We start from the raw sequence: 16026 nt of genomic DNA on the forward strand, positions 1-16026 counted from the left end.
TCTCTGCTTAATATGTGGTGACATACACTGTAGAATATGGATATAAATGTGTGCAAATTAGAGGGTCTAAGAGAAGAAGGTGGCTTAAAACATGCCATTCTGCTCTCTGGGGTGTAGTGTCCTTCCAGGGCAGTTCGGAGGTAGAGCATGCTGGTATTCAATGAAGAACCAGTGGGGCACCAGGCAGAGTCCCATACAGTCTCTCCTCCTGGCCACAGAAGCCATTTGTTGGCCAGTATTCCCCACCACTGTCCCATGCACAATGCTTTCTGTGTTGTACTTTGTTCTTTGGACGTTACTCCCCTGGCTGCATGTGAGGCGTCTGCCTGGTGGAAGGTTCAGTACTTCAGGCACAGGCACACACAGACACGTACAGCTCTACTGCCCAGAACACAACTAGTTGCACAAAACACCGTGCGTATCAGTGCAGGAGGGAAAATGCCCTGCTTGATAGCACGTACCTGCCTCTGACCTCCTGTTCATTCCCTGCATTTCTCCTGAGAAGAAAGACAGCTTGGACAAACACTGAACTCCCCCTGTTTAGCAGAAATAACCTGGAAACCATTTCATAGAATCACAGAATGGTTTGGGTTGGAAGGGACATTAAAGATCATCCAGTGCCACCCCCTGCCCTGGGCAGGGACACCTCCCACCAGACCAGGTTGCTCCAAGCCCCATCCAGCCTGGCCTTGAACCCCTCCAGGGATGGGGCAGCCACAGCTTCTCTGGGCAACCTGGGCCAGGCTCTCACCACCCTCATAGTCAGCAATTTCTTCCTAATATCCAATCTAAATTTCCCCTCTTTCAGTTTAAAACCATTACCCTCATCGTATCATTGTAATTTCCTTTCTCCCCTTCCACAACCGACCTTTTCTAACCCCTGTATGCTCTGCTGCAAAACGAGAAATCAGACCCTGCTTGTTATTAGCAAGTACAGACCCAGAGCTGAGAGAAATCACAGATTAGTTGAGTCTGAAAGGGATCTCTGGGGATCTAATCCCATCCTCTGCTCTGAGCAGGGTCACCTAAAGCATCTTCTCAGGGCCTTGTCCTGGGGGGCCTTGAATACCTCCAGGGATGGAGCCTCCTTCCTCCATAGGCAGCATGTTCAGTCTTTGACCTCCTTCACAGCAAAAATGTATGGGTTTGTCCTGTCACCAGACACCATGGATACGAATTTGGCTCCTTTACACCCTGCTCTTCGGGATTTGTACGCATTGATAAGATCACACCTCTCCACACACACACATACTCCTCTCAGGGCCCTGATGGCACCCACAGGCCTTGCTCAGTGGCCTTCACCAGCCTCCCCGGGGGCCTCCCCACACACCCTGCCATGGGTCCCACAGCCCCATTTCAGCTCAGCCTGGGGGGCTTCAAGTCCTGCTTGAGCTCTGTGAGAGGAGAACCGGTCTCCAGCTCACCCCAGCTGGTCCTCTGCCCAGCCATGGACCCCGCTGGGCGCACTGGGAAATTCTATGTGCAGAATAACTAATAATTCCACCGGGCCACTGAGCGACCTGCTTTTTTAACTGTAGCAGCACCAGAGAATGTAAACACAGAGAATTGTTTCACGTGGGGTGGCTGAAGAGCTCAGTTTAAGGCCACGAGAAAGCCAGCAGTGAGCACATGCGCTGAAGAGAAACAAAGCTGTGGTAATTTTCCTTTCTGTCTGGAACAAGCTCAGCTTTGACCTCTCTCAGCACACTGAAAACACTCTGGTTTTCCAGGTGTTTCTTTGAAGGGATCAATGCACTGAAGCCGAAGACCCAACCCAATGGTCTAAGGGACAGAAATCACATATTACTGTTCCTCATCGAAGCCTTGGTGAGACTTCCAGGCAGGTGCTGACATTTGGTGCATACTGATTCCATATGAATTCACGTATCTAGACCTCTGGCTCGGCACTTAGAAGATGTCTCTGTTCTGCCTCCATAAAGCCTTCCAGCTGACAGAAAGCAATTTTGCAAAGTCATCTGTATTTCCCAGAAACCTGGCCTACCTCCATACTCCCATTCAGGCTTTTGTAGCAGTACAAAGAGGTCGAATCTGTCCTCTCTATCATTCAATCTCTTTCTTTAAGAAACTAAGCAAACCATACACACAAAAAAAAAAATCAGAGACTTGCCAAAATTGACACAATGGGCGATCAATGCACTGAAGCCGAAGACCCAACCCAATGGTCTAAGGGACAGAAATCACATATTACTGTTCCTCATCGAAGCCTTGGTGAGACTTCCAGGCAGGTGCTGACATTTGGTGCATACTGATTCCATATGAATTCACGTATCTAGACCTCTGGCTCGGCACTTAGAAGATGTCTCTGTTCTGCCTCCATAAAGCCTTCCAGCTGACAGAAAGCAATTTTGCAAAGTCATCTGTATTTCCCAGAAACCTGGCCTACCTCCATACTCCCATTCAGGCTTTTGTAGCAGTACAAAGAGGTCGAATCTGTCCTCTCTATCATTCAATCTCTTTCTTTAAGAAACTAAGCAAACCATACACACAAAAAAAAAAATCAGAGACTTGCCAAAATTGACACAATGGGCATGAATAAAATTTAAAAAGCCTAATGTATTATTAAAAAAAAAACTTAAGCAAAACAACAACAAAAGACACAGTGTGGATTATGTACTGTCTGTGGATACAAAATAAAATTTTAAAAGCCTAATATATTATTAAAAAAAAAAAATTAAGCAAAACAACAACAAAAGAACCAGTGTGGATTATGTACTGTCTGTGGATACAACTATGGGTACAGCTATGGCCGGCAGCATGATAGCTACAGAAAAACCAGCTAAACCAGAAAGCTCATTTTTACACTTACCTGATACCTTCTTCTTTCCTTTGAGCAATCAAGTTGGTACCTTTATGTCTAAACTACATATATGGTCACTTGAATGCCCATTGGAGTAAAGAAATACGGAAATTGGGAAGTGCAAAAATAAAAACTTGTCTTCTGTGATTGAGGACCATTACAGAGTCCTAAAAACCTTATCTTTTCCTAGAAAATAAGCAAACTTCTCAGGCTTACAGACAGCACAGTGCCAAGACATGATTAGGAGGTGACTGAATATAAACGAAGCAATACTGGATTTCCCAAACTTTCCTCCATTTGTTAACGTGCTATCGTAGTTTGAGGACCTTATTGAAGTCAGGATTAACGGCCTTCTTTCTCCTTTAGATCTCAGCAAAGTCATACCCTAAAGTCTGTAGCAACAGAGATGCATCTTTTCCAGCCTGCCCCACTGTGAGTTCATGCTCACAAACCACTGTCTCTCGTAAACAGTCACGATCCACCCCCTGAGACACACATCACTCCCACAGACAACGGGGCATGCTGGTTGTCTTGGCTTTGTCACTGCTGGAGATCACCCCTGGCCAATGATTCTCAGCAGCAGGAGTTCACATGGCAGCAATGGGCTGGGCTTGCTGTTCTGTGTCTCATTTGCCATCTCATCTGGCTCCATACCAAGCCAGAGACCCTTTGCCTGGTTTTTATACCAGTAAATGAAATGGTCAGGGACTGTTCTTGGGACCTGATGCCAACTGGCACTCCACCATTCGGTCTCCTTTCAGCTAAAATGACACTCCAGCTAAGCTTCCCTACAGCTCCCTTCCAAACCAGCAGGACCACATCCAAACTGTCCCTCAGGAAGGAGCTCTGACCCAGGCCAGACCCAAATCCTGCCCGAGCACTGAAGCAGTGGGAGCTGCTCCAGGCCAAAACCACCCGAGGGACGTGCTAGCAGTCACTTACCAGCATGTGGGCCCTTTCTTAGCCTGATTTACTACACAAATACAGGTTTTTTGACTAATGGAAGGAATTATGTAGCAAAATACAACTTTGAGAAGAACGATCCCAGGTACTGACTTGAGACCAGAAGTAGGAACTCACATCCTTTCTCTAAAACATAGTTTCTATGTGTTTGGAAGCTTAGCTCTTATTCAGTGCCTCCATTCTGGATAGTTTGGCTCTTTTAAGATGGTCTTCTTTTTTTTTTTTTTTTTTTTAATTAGAGAACTGTACGTAGTATCAATAACAACTGTGACAAGAGAACTTGTAAATCCAAAGGTTGCTGATCTCCACCACAGAAAGGAAGGAAAACAAGGCAACGTTCTGCCACAAGGAAGGAGCCCCCACGCCCCCATCAAGCCATTATGCTTACAGATTCAAAAGAATTGATCAAAATTAACTCTATTTTGCCATGGCTAAATTCTGCTTTAAACATATTCCAGACACACTCTTTCACCACAGTTGCCACTCTTTCAGTATTACTCCCCATCACCACGCAATCCTGCCACTCCTTTCACACATCCCTGCAGATTTTAAGACAGTTCACTAGGAATCCACAAAGCAGCACACCAGCTTCAATTATTCTCTGAAAAAAAAGGCCCTCAAGGCATCGTTACGCACAAAACCGCTTCACAATAAGATATTTGTGGAGTTTCATTCTTCGGAAATCTTTCACTATCTATTACATATGTTTTGGAGCTATATTGTTAGTGACCATTAGGCTGTTTATTTTCAGTTTTCATCAACTGTCAGGAAGCAAATGGCTTGTGAATTGCTGATGGCGTCAGTTTCATTCTTTGGAAATCTTTCACTATTTATTACATATGTTTTGGAGCTATATTGTTAGTGACCATTAGGCTGTTTATTTTCAGTTTTCATCAACTGTCAGGAAGCAAATGGCTTGTGAATTGCTGATGGCGGATACATAATTAAAATTTAATTTGATGAGGTTTAAGTGTAAACCGCTTCTCAAATGCACATATTTTTTTCCTGTTTATGGCAAGACATTTTCAGAGCATTACTACAACAGATTTTGTAGCAGAAATCAATTTCTTTCTCCATTATTTCTCCATTCAAAGAACTAAACTGAAGCAAGCTCTGCTTATCCTGCTCCCTGTGAAACCCCGGCGTGCTCGGAGCAAGGATGTCAGAGTCGCACCCTCCCAGAGGATGAGCAGGGTCCCGGCTGAGCACTGCTTTTAAAGGAACAAACTATTTGGGCAGGATATCCATGTAACAGGATTTCACATAATCAAGTCTGACAGAAGGAAATGGGGGCTCTGCATTGGGGGGGATGTGGTGCTCATTGAATCACTGAGCTGAGCCTGCAGACAGAGAGGAGTTTTTTTTGCTTTTTCCTGGATAAACTCAGGCAGAGGTTTGTTTCTCATCTCCGTTTTTAAAAAGCCTCCTCATTATGAATTTTCATGAGGCAACAAACTGAGACTCCAGATCACAGAAACCCTTTGCTTATAGAGGTACTTTTAGTAGAAGAGTTGCTGATAGACTTGGTATTTGGGTCCTGCAGAAGACCCAGGAAGGAATTGGGCTTGTGAGAGACTTATTAAATCCTCCCCTGCTGCCATCTGGTGCCAGGAGCAAGTAAATTACTGTTTGTAGTAACTCTTTGAAGAGTACCACTTACTACAGGGATGCTGTGCCGCTGATCAGCTCCATCAGCAGGGCCACCAGCATGTCCTCTCTCTCTACCCTGCCCCTACTCCCTCCATTACCAGCTGCTAGAAATAAGGCTCAGACTCTGAAGAGAAATCATGAGGTGCAATTAGGAAGTGCCTGGGAGATGGTGTGATGCAGGAAGCTCAAACTTTCCCTTTCAAAGCAGCACAACCAAGTACCCATAGCTGGGAAATATGGAAAAGAGGCAGAGAACAGCAAAGCATGGGTGGCATCATTCGGGGTGTCTTCTACAGACCATCTGATGTAGGAAAGGAAACAGGTGAATCATTTTCCGGACAGCCAAACTAAGTTATACAATTTCTGCCATGGACTGAAGACAATTTTTGCCACAGGGGATAAACAAGCCAGCTGTGGGAATCACTCTGATGGACCTCTTGCAAATAAGGAAGCATTGGTCAGGGGTTTGATGGCCAATGGGCAGCCCCAACTGTGAGATGGTGAAGTTGAAGGTTCTAAGAGAAGCAATCAAGACAAATAGCAGATGAGAAAGTTTTGCTTCTGAAGGCATCCAAAGGTGTAATGCTGCTGTTGAACACGGTTGCCTTGCCTACTGGAAATGCTGCAAACCACCACCCACCATGAGACCTGTTTCCAGTTCTTTACAACCTCAGCATATTTTAGGTGTTGCAGATTTTCCATGCCAAGCATCTGTCCCAGGATGTTATCAACATCAGTAATATTTTGGAAAATTTCAGCAAAATTGTTCAGCTCTTTCCAAGAAGAGAATATCCTGGTTTGCTCATATTAAATTATTCTGGCAACTGTTCTTTTGAGATGTTCCAGCACATCTGTGCTCTGGAACATTTCTGTGTCCGTATACGATATATACCTCATACTTTTCTAACTCATCCAAATCATGACCGGCCAAACCATAACCTTTCAGAAATCTTCCATTCCTACCCATTACCAGGTAATTATTTCTTGGAGTTTACTGGTTTAAATTTCTGAAAATCCTGTATTTACAAACTCCTGCATCCTCTCCCACCCCAGCTATCAACCTGCACAGTTCTCCAGCTGCAGGACCAGAAGGCAAAGCCAAACAGTCCTCCAATTGTTCTTCTATGTGGGTCTAGATAAAGTGTGAGGCATTAGAACAAGAAACCTTTTCTCCTGGTGCTCACAGTGATGTATTGCTCTTTCCTCATACAGTGAGGGATCCTGCTCTGCTCTCAGTCCAGATGCAAAAGTAAAGATGCTAAGGCCTGGACACAAGGAAAAGGAACAGAACCACCCATGGAAGCTGAGAGATTTCTACCAGGGGGTGGAAGAATCAGGGGAAAAAAGACAGATTTCACAGAAGAGCGAAGCTAAGAAATGGGGATAAAATACTGGGAGTGCAATAAGGGGAAAATGAACTGGAATAAATTTGAAATCCAGAGGGGAGACCAGACACTGCTGAAGAGCTGGAAGGATGAAGGAAAAGAGGAAGTGCAAGGGAGAAGGATAAGACTGGGAATTAGGAACCAGAAATCAGAAAAACAGCCAAGAAAAGGCTGTTTTATATTATAAAACACACACACACACCCCCAATAAAAAAAAAAAAAAAGGAAAAAAAAAAAAGAGAAGAAAAAGCAGACAAGGGGTCAAGATAGAGAGAGAAAACCTGGAGAATCTGTGACTTTGTGAGTTATAGGAGAAAGACTGGAAATGTGGTTGTGGTGAAATGGCAGAAGGTGCTTAGAATAAGGGCTGTGAGAAAGGAGAAACACTAGATTTTTATCAAAAAGACATAGTGGGCAAGCTTATATCGGTGATCAAGGGGACTGGACAGATCATCCCTCACCAGTTCTTTCCACAGCTCTCCGGTTTATACGTTTTTTTCTGGGTTATTTTGTTGGTTGTTTGGCTTGGATTTTTGGTTTGGTTTGGTTTTTTTACAGCAGCTTCTGAAATCTCCAGCTACCCTCTCAATCTCTGTGCAGCCTGAGCACTCAGGAGATGCACGGAGAGCTAATCTGTGCTCACAGGTGACACAAACGGGGCAGGCAAAGGTTGCAGGAGTAAGCAGAAAAGTGTAATTACTTTTCTGTGGCCCCACAGCAGGTGAGTGTCAAAACCAGGAACAGAATCTAGATTCCTCCTCCCAGCTCCAGTGCCCAGACCCTGCTGCCTTCGTTCCAAATTTAACAAATTGTTACCAACAAATTAATGAACATGTTAAGGAATCCAACTATTTAACACATTTTTTTATATCTGAAAAAAATACATCTAGCTACAGTTGGTTTCCCTTTCTTCTAGGAAACAATTTCTCTAGTTTGCTGTCAGCTTCCCCAAAAGCATTACAATCAATAATAACAAATAATGAAGAGGAAATCAGCAGCAGTTACTACAAATAAATTACGAGAATTGACAATGGCGATTAAAAGTCTTGTGTTTCCATGTGGACTTATGCAGGAATAACATTGAATTAAATAGCTGCAGGCTGGGGGACTGACAGTAAAAGTAACGGATAGAAAATGTATGTTTTCCTGGAGCACCTTCCAAATCCTGTCATCAACAACTTCTATTTGTCATGGAATATATCATCATTATTTTTTTTCAACAGCTCCAAACCAAGGAAGCAAACAGCAACCATCTCTGTATTAACGGATGGACACATCCCCAAGTGTACACGCACCCAGATGATCACTGGAGAGCTCTCACTGTGTCTCTACACAAACACATCTGCCAGCCTTTATCTTTTATACGTGTTTGCAGTCAAGTCTAACATGTTTTTCAAAACAATATAGAATCTGCACAAAGAGAACTTTGGCTTTGGGCCTGCTCTGGAGACTACCTAACAAAAAATTCTGCTTTTGCCTCCAACATTTTCTATTAAGTCTTTTAACCATCCTCTGCCATCTTGCACGGCTCTTTCATAAGGAGAACGAATTTCCCCTGGCAGTTATACGTAAATAGATTTTAAGAAGAATGGGAAGGTTTGTGTTTTTGCTGTGCATTTGATGACATAAAAGCACAGAAATCAGTCATTACATACTCTGAGCACTGTTATTATGCTGTAAAATAAAAATGCTTCATTGTCTTTGGAGATTAACTCTGCCATTAATTCTATGCTCAATAAAGTGCAGATCACAAACCAGACAAAAGGTCTTGACTCTGATTCCTATTTATGCTGAGTAGAACTTCTTAAGCAGGAGGCTGATTGGTCATAATGGCTGTATGGAAATAAGAAAGGGTTGTAAACCAACGAAACTGGAGGAAATAACTCACAAGCAAACAGAAGATTAATATTATGACTATCTGACAATTACATTTAAGATGCATGAAACCTTCGATTGCCAGAGAAAAAGAGAAGGTATTTGTCACAGAAAAAAATTCTAATGCACTTCAGACCGCTTTGGGTTGTTTTCAGGCTTGTTTCAAGTTAACATTTTCACGGTGTCTTCACAGATTCTAAATTTCAAATTTGTAAGAATTAGTACTTGTCACCAGCATCCTTCTGTTGGTCCCCCAGGTCATGGCATGCTTGCAACGTGCACAACAATGTGGCTGCACTTCAAACTGGCTTGTCTTTGACTCACACCTCCTCACCCACCCTCCAGCTTCCCCCATGCTCTGCTGAAAGCCCTCGCCTGAAAAGCAGCTTTCTCCTGCTGGAAGGGACTCAGCAGCCTGTGTGACATACATAAATGAAAGCTCCTCTCTAATTACGATGACGCATATAATGACTGAGCATAGCAGTTCAGTATAAGGATGTATTTCTGACTCTTTGTCCACCCCACCTCTACTCTGCTGTAGGGTCTGACTGCAGTTTTCCATTCTGGCTCAGTGCCCTCATGTTGTGGGGATGGGAACCATCCAGCTGTTTTGGTTTCATGAACATAGTATTGTGTAGAAGAGCCCCTGGCTTAAACATGGTGCTTTCCTTTCCTCCGGAGTCTCAAGCATCCTTCCATTGACACCAAGAGCAAAGATAGTAAAGAAAGAAATGGAAACCAGCAGGAGAGCAGCAGAACCAGAGCTCAGCACAGTGGGCCAGAGCGAAGAACTGGGGTAAGGAAACAGTGACTACTGATGACAGAGATGAAGCAGCCTATTTACCTGGTTCATTCCCTGCAGGTACATAGCCCCCAACGAGCATAAGCTATGAAATTGCCACTACACTTAATCAGGATCTGGAGATCCATAAGAAGCAGCAAGGCCAAAGAAGCCCACTGTGACACAACCTACCACAGGGCAGGATGGAAGGATCCAGAAATGGGACTCTACAAGAAAGTAGAGTCTGAATGGACAAGAGTAATGGAAAATTTGGAGTAAAGCTGAGCTTAACAACAAGTTGTAAGGATAATTATAGAAAGATCATGCTCTCATCAAGAAGATGGTCCTGGAAACTGAGTTGTGTTTGATGGCAGAAACCAGAGTGAGAACAGAAGAAAGCCTTGGGTAGAGAAGAGGGAAGCTGAATAAGGCTCAGATTTCACGACCTTTTCAAATCTGCAATTATCTGGAAAAGCAGCAGAAGGCAGAAAAAAAACCACCTGTTTATCCTCTACCAACATGTTTGAAATTCAGTTCCTGTAAAGAAAAAATATGAGTATTTTTAATACCGCATCACTTAAAGTAAGCAATTGCAGTTCCTAAAAATACTGTAACTTATCACACAACTGAAGATTTCCTGCCTTTCTTAACAACTGAAACACATCTCTTCTGCCACAGAGCAGATCAAAGCAGACATTGGCATTCCTGCTAGGGAGTACTACTGAAAGAGAAAATTGGTGGCATTCATTGAATTTTAAACACTGAACCGGAGAGCTGTTTCTAAAACCTGTTCTGAGAAGTCATTCTCAGTCAACAGCTTCCCTTTTGGCCACCTGCTTTGTTCCCTCCCTCGGCCAGGCTACTACGGCTGGAACACAACCTTCTGCTTCCCTCATGGCACAGCATCTTGCATCTGTCCAATGGTGAATGGAGTCATTTTGAAGATGAATTGGATATAATGTAAAATTATGCTTAGACCGACTCCAGGTGGAGTCCCTCACTTCCCAGAACTCCAAAGAGCATGGCTGAAGGAGACAGGGAGGATGCCCAGTCTCGGTGTACCTGCTCATCCCCAGCAGTAGTCACCAGGGGCAAAAAAATCTTTGGAAAAACCCATGGGGAACATCAACAGTGAAGTGTGATGCCTCAGACTCCCTTCAGCACCCTCTCTGCATGCACCATAATGCCAGAACAATGTCTCAAAGCCTCTGAACTCCGCTACCATCAGTTCCATCTTGGGGAGGACGCCCAGTCTCGGTGTACCTGCTCATCCCCAGCAGTAGTCACCAGGGGCAAAAAAATCTTTGGAAAAACCCATGGGGAACATCAACAGTGAAGTGTGATGCCTCAGACTCCCTTCAGCACCCTCTCTGCATGCACCATAATGCCAGAACAATGTCTCAAAGCCTCTGAACTCCGTTACCACCAGTTCCATCTGTCCCTCCTTGCATAGGAAGAAGAGAGCCACAGGTTGGATTCCACTTCCCCCAGGAAACACCCAACATTTCAGCCTGCTCTCAGCTTCCCAATCACCAAACTGCACTTCAGCACTCTAGGTAACTTTCAACTTCTGCCTGCCTTTTTTTTTTTGCCCCCAAAACAAGTTACAGCAAGAAAACCAGTTAGTTCAGCAATAAGAATTTGAGAACTTCAAATACTTGGTGTAGTAGGAAATGGCAGCACTAACCTCCTTCATTTTTTCCAGTTCGTTCTGCAGCGCTTGCTTGGCAATTTCAACTTCTATAAGCTGCTGTCTTAATTTTTCATTTTCATCCTCTGTTACAGTACGTTTTTCTTCCACGTTTTCTAACTCATGGTGAAGTCTCACCGACACATCTTTTGCAACCTAAATGAAATGACATTTCAAAAGGAAGATTAAAAAAGAGAATTACTGTGAGCATTTACAGGTCAATTCTGGAAGTTTTGATGGAAGCAGTATGAAAAGAACTGTAGACAAGGACATGCACAGATAGGGTTCTAAATGATTCAAAATTCAAGCCAATTCCTTACAAAAATGGTATAATCTTCCCATGGCCTTCACTGGAAACCACATTAGACACTAAATGCCAACCCCTTCTTTGGTTCTGTTCTGTCAGCAGTGAAACAGGACCGTCCTTGTTCCTGGAGACAGTGCAGCATCTATTTTCTCCCAGTTGTTTCTGGCTTACGTTTTTCAATGCACGAAGGCACGCGCCCTTCAAATATTTGACATGGAGAAGCACCTAAAAGCAGGACAAACCTTCTCCAGACCTACTGTATCTGGGCCTGGCATGGGACCACAAACTGACACATCTTTATTTCCACCCTGCTAGTTCCTCTCTCCTTCATGGACGGTTAACCTAAATATCCTGCACTTACTACTATTGCTTAATTTAAAGAGTAAATTATGAACAAACAACATTTTTACTGACTTCATGTTCACCCAAATGATGTCCTATATTTTAAATGAAAATGGACACTGAGGTTTTTGCTTTTTTCTCTTTTTTTTAAATGCATTTTCACAGTTAAAAGGCACAGGTCAAGATCTAATTCCTCTTCTTCATGGAAAGTAATGAGAATTTTGCCACTCAAGCCACTTGCACTGTATTTTGTGAAACCACTAGAAACTATAATCACGCACTAAAAATATTTAAATATACACTAATCACTGTTACGAGGGTGATTTAGACCCATTGGTTAAAAAGCCTAATTTCCTGCCATTTTTAGAACACTGGAAAGCATAATTAATCCTTCTTAGCATTTGCTAGGGGAGCTCAGAGAGCTATCCCTTACGGCTTTTACCGGAACAATCTTTACGTCTGCATGTCGAGGAACTCTAAAGAAATAAAATAATTGTAAGCAAGGAGCCTTGAAGAATCTGATCTATCAGAAAACGGCAGCAGCTCGTGACTCAGCCTCCCCCGACAGGAAACCCAGTGTGTGAGAGCTGCAGATCCCACACTGCAGCGTGGCACAGGATCATCCAATAACCCACAAACACACTGCACGCACACTCAGGACACACTGATGCCCAACAGAGAGCGGAGGGGAATTTCAATTATAACCATACTCCAAAAAAAGGCGGCAGGTTGAGCCGAGAATGGCACCACAGGGCAACATCTGGATGGGTTTTCCTACTGCTCATCCTTTGGCTGTCCAACCAAAGGACATGGAAAATCGTAGGGGACATTTTTAACAGCGTCCTCTCAGATTCGGTCTTCGGTCCGTAAATACAGCAGTGTGTCAGTAAATACAGCAGAACAACAAAATCATTACTGGTAGGGATGTTTTGACACAGGCTGTGGTGGGGTGGCAATCAGTGCAGGGCAATCCCTACGGAGCCTTCCAGATCTCGTGGGAAACCTGACTCACTTATGCAAGAGGCATTTTAATACAGCTAAATGCAAGACTGTATCTCCGAAGGATTAAGCCCCCTAATATGTTACCCATGTTACCATGCAAAAATGGACAATGTTATTATGGATAGAAATTCTTAAGAGGGGGGCTTGGGAACACTACAGAGTTACAACTCCGGTTAGCCAGCACCAGGAATCCAATCAGGCAGAAATTTGGCATTAGATGTTCATCCCTACTCCAAAGCAGAAGACATTGATGATCTGTGGGAAAGCTTTGCAAAAACACTGTTCCTCTCCAGTCTGTCAGTTGTAGGGTTATTGGGTAAGACATGGGAGAAATCCTAATTAGAGGGAGCTTTTTGTCCAGCTCAACCCAAGGCCTCAGCTGCTGCCTCCTACATGGCAGACCAGCCTCTCCCAGGCCCTGGGCATCTGGTACGTGATAATCAAAATATTCAAGGCTGGCATTCAAATTCTACCTGCAGAGGTGCACACCTCAACTGTTCACCTAAGCATCATTCTGAGTGTGCAAAATGTCCCTTGCTTTGATCAGCAATTCCATCTTTGGAATCATACACAATCATAGATTGGTTTGGGTTAGAAGGGACCTTGAAAATCATCCTGTTCCACCCCCTGCCCTGGGCAGGGACACCTCCCACCAGACCAGGTTACTCCAAGCCCCATCCAGCCTGGCCTTGAACCCCTCCAGGGATGGGCCAGTTTTGCTTCTGACCAAGGAGACACTCTTTTGTCCAGGGCCACAGGAACAGCTCTTCTTACAGAACCATCATGGCCACAACAGCAAACATGGGCTTTGAATATGCCCGGGCAAAGACTATCAAATAGAAGCACAGAGAAGGATATTGGCATTTTAACTTGGCATTAGTGAGACAATAACTGGAACGTGTCTTGGACTGGTGTCTACGTTTTAATAAGAACGATGTGAAGCTGGACAATTTTCAGACAAGATGATCCAAGTCTGCAAATCAGACTTGGGAACAACAGACTCTCCATCCATTATACGTCTCAGAAAGAAGTTTAAGAATGACCTTGTTCCTGATCACGTATTAAATTAGCATTTTTCAGCTGCACTCCACTGAATCCAAAAAACCATAGGTTCTGTACAGAGGACAAATGTTGCTATACGGGGGCCTGCACTTCCACGAGAAATGGAGATCTGTCAATTGCAATAAGTTTAGGAGTCCTGATCAACCAGGAGCCTTAACAGAGTCTAGTGGATGGAAGCAGAAATTAAACAACTTCCAACTAGCACATGAAAAGGTGGGGTTTTTTCTCTAATTGGACAAACCTAGAATGGAGATCATGGATATTTTACTGATAACAACCTTTATAGAGTCATAGAGAGTCATTGAGTTGTCCAGGCCAGAAGGGACCTCCAAAGGTCATCTAGTCCGACCCCCCGCAGTCAGCAGGGACACCCCCAACTAGACCAGGTTGCCCAGGGCCTCGTCGAGCCTCTCCTTGAATATCTCCAGGGATGGGGCCTCAACCACCTCCCTGGGCAACCTGGTCCAGTGCTCCACCACCCTCACAGTGAAGAACCCTCTCCTCATCTCCAGTCTAAATCTGTTCCCCTCCAGCTTGAAGCCATTGCCCCTCGTCCTATCAGTATAGGCCTTTGTAAACTCCTTTAAACAATGGGCTGTGGTTCATTCAGCTGTTATGGAATAAATACAGCTGATTACACACTGAGATGTGATGTGTCTGTGGTTTCGGGTGGATGTGGGAAATCCTGCCCTCACTGAAGGCCACAGCAGTTTTTCCACTGACACCAACGGGGTCAGGATTTTGTGTTGTGACTCTGCAAGTATTCAATCTACCTGTCCTCTGAATCTTCACTAAAGAGTCCAGCAATCCCCTCAAAGGCAATGGGATGATTCTGTGAGGTCAGCTGAATTTGGGGGTGGCAGGGTATGGTTTGTGTTGATTGTAAAAGATCCAAAACCGAAAGATACAAAGGTTTGCATTTGACTCACTCCTTGCATATTAACTTGACCAAAAATGCTTGGATTGAAGCTGAAAATACCCTTCCTACCTACTGTAGGCCTTGGATTACCAGGGTGGGCTTGGCCATGCCATCCTTCGAGCTGCACCGGGCGCAGAGAATGAATGTCAAAGGCAATGGGATGATTCCGTGAGGCCAGTTGAATTTTGGGGTGGCAGGGTATGGTTTGTGTTGATTGTAAAAGATCCAAAACCGAAAGATACAAAGGTTTGCATTTGACTCACTCCTTGCATATTAACTTGACCAAAAATGCTTGGATTGAAGCTGAAAATACCCTTCCTACCTACTGTAGGCCTTGGATTACCAGGGTGGGCTTGGCCATGCCATCCTTCGAGCTGCACCGGGCGCAGAGAATGAATGTCAAAGGCAATGGGATGATTCCGTGAGGCCAGTTGAATTTTGGGGTGGCAGGGTATGGTTTGTGTTGATTGTAAAAGATCCAAAACCGAAAGATACAAAGGTTTGCATTTGACTCACTCCTTGCATATTAACTTGACCAAAAATGCTTGGATTGAAGCTGAAAATACCCTTCCTACCTACTGTAGGCCTTGGATTACCAGGGTGGGCTTGGCCATGCCATCCTTCGAGCTGCACCGGGCGCAGAGAATGAATGTCAAAGGCAATGGGATGATTCCGTGAGGCCAGTTGAATTTTGGGGTGGCAGGGTATGGTTTGTGTTGATTGTAAAAGATCCAAAACCGAAAGATACAAAGGTTTGCATTTGACTCACTCCTTGCATATTAACTTGACCAAAAATGCTTGGATTGAAGCTGAAAATACCCTTCCTACCTACCGAAGGGCTTGGATTACCAGGGTAGGCTTGGCCATTGCCATCCTACGAGCTGCACCGGGCGCAGAGAAGGGATGGAAACGCCTGAGTCATGAGGAGCGGGAGCCATGCTCGTGTCCCCGTCCGAGGGTCTCCCTCCCCTCCAGACCCGCTGGGGGCCGTACCTTGAGGTCCTGCTCCATGCTGCGCAGGAGCTCGCCGTCGATCTCCCCGGTCTGGGCGTAGCGCAGCCTCTTGCGCTCGGCCTTGCGCAGCCGGTACTGGAGGATCCGGCAGTTCTTGTTGGCTCGCTCCAGCTCGTGCCGCATCTCTTGGAGCTGGCAGGCGTCCTCCTCGAAGAAACTGTCCCTCATCTCGTCCATCTCCGTCCTCAGCTCATCTATCTCGTTCTGGCACCGGGGGG

At 44.6% G+C, this 16026-nt stretch overlaps 1 protein-coding gene across 2 annotated transcripts in view; it reads right to left on the reverse strand.

Annotated features, from left to right (window-relative positions):
- The window catches only part of SOGA3 (SOGA family member 3), a 38796-nt gene extending 22786 nt beyond the window's left edge, over nucleotides 1–16010 (reverse strand). For both annotated transcript variants that reach the window (XM_014955626.1, XM_014955625.1), the window contains exons 1-2: nucleotides 15788–16010; nucleotides 11160–11318 (exon numbers count right to left, since the gene is read on the reverse strand). In XM_014955626.1, the coding sequence (XP_014811112.1) occupies nucleotides 11160–11318; nucleotides 15788–15985 (357 nt within the window). In that variant the 5' untranslated portion in view covers nucleotides 15986–16010. The remainder of the gene's footprint in view (nucleotides 1–11159; nucleotides 11319–15787) is intronic.
- Nucleotides 16011–16026: the final 16 nt, after the last annotated feature.

This window comes from Calidris pugnax, unplaced genomic scaffold (assembly GCF_001431845.1).
Source record: "Calidris pugnax isolate Ruff unplaced genomic scaffold, ASM143184v1 scaffold284, whole genome shotgun sequence".
Lineage (NCBI taxonomy): Eukaryota > Metazoa > Chordata > Aves > Charadriiformes > Scolopacidae > Calidris > Calidris pugnax.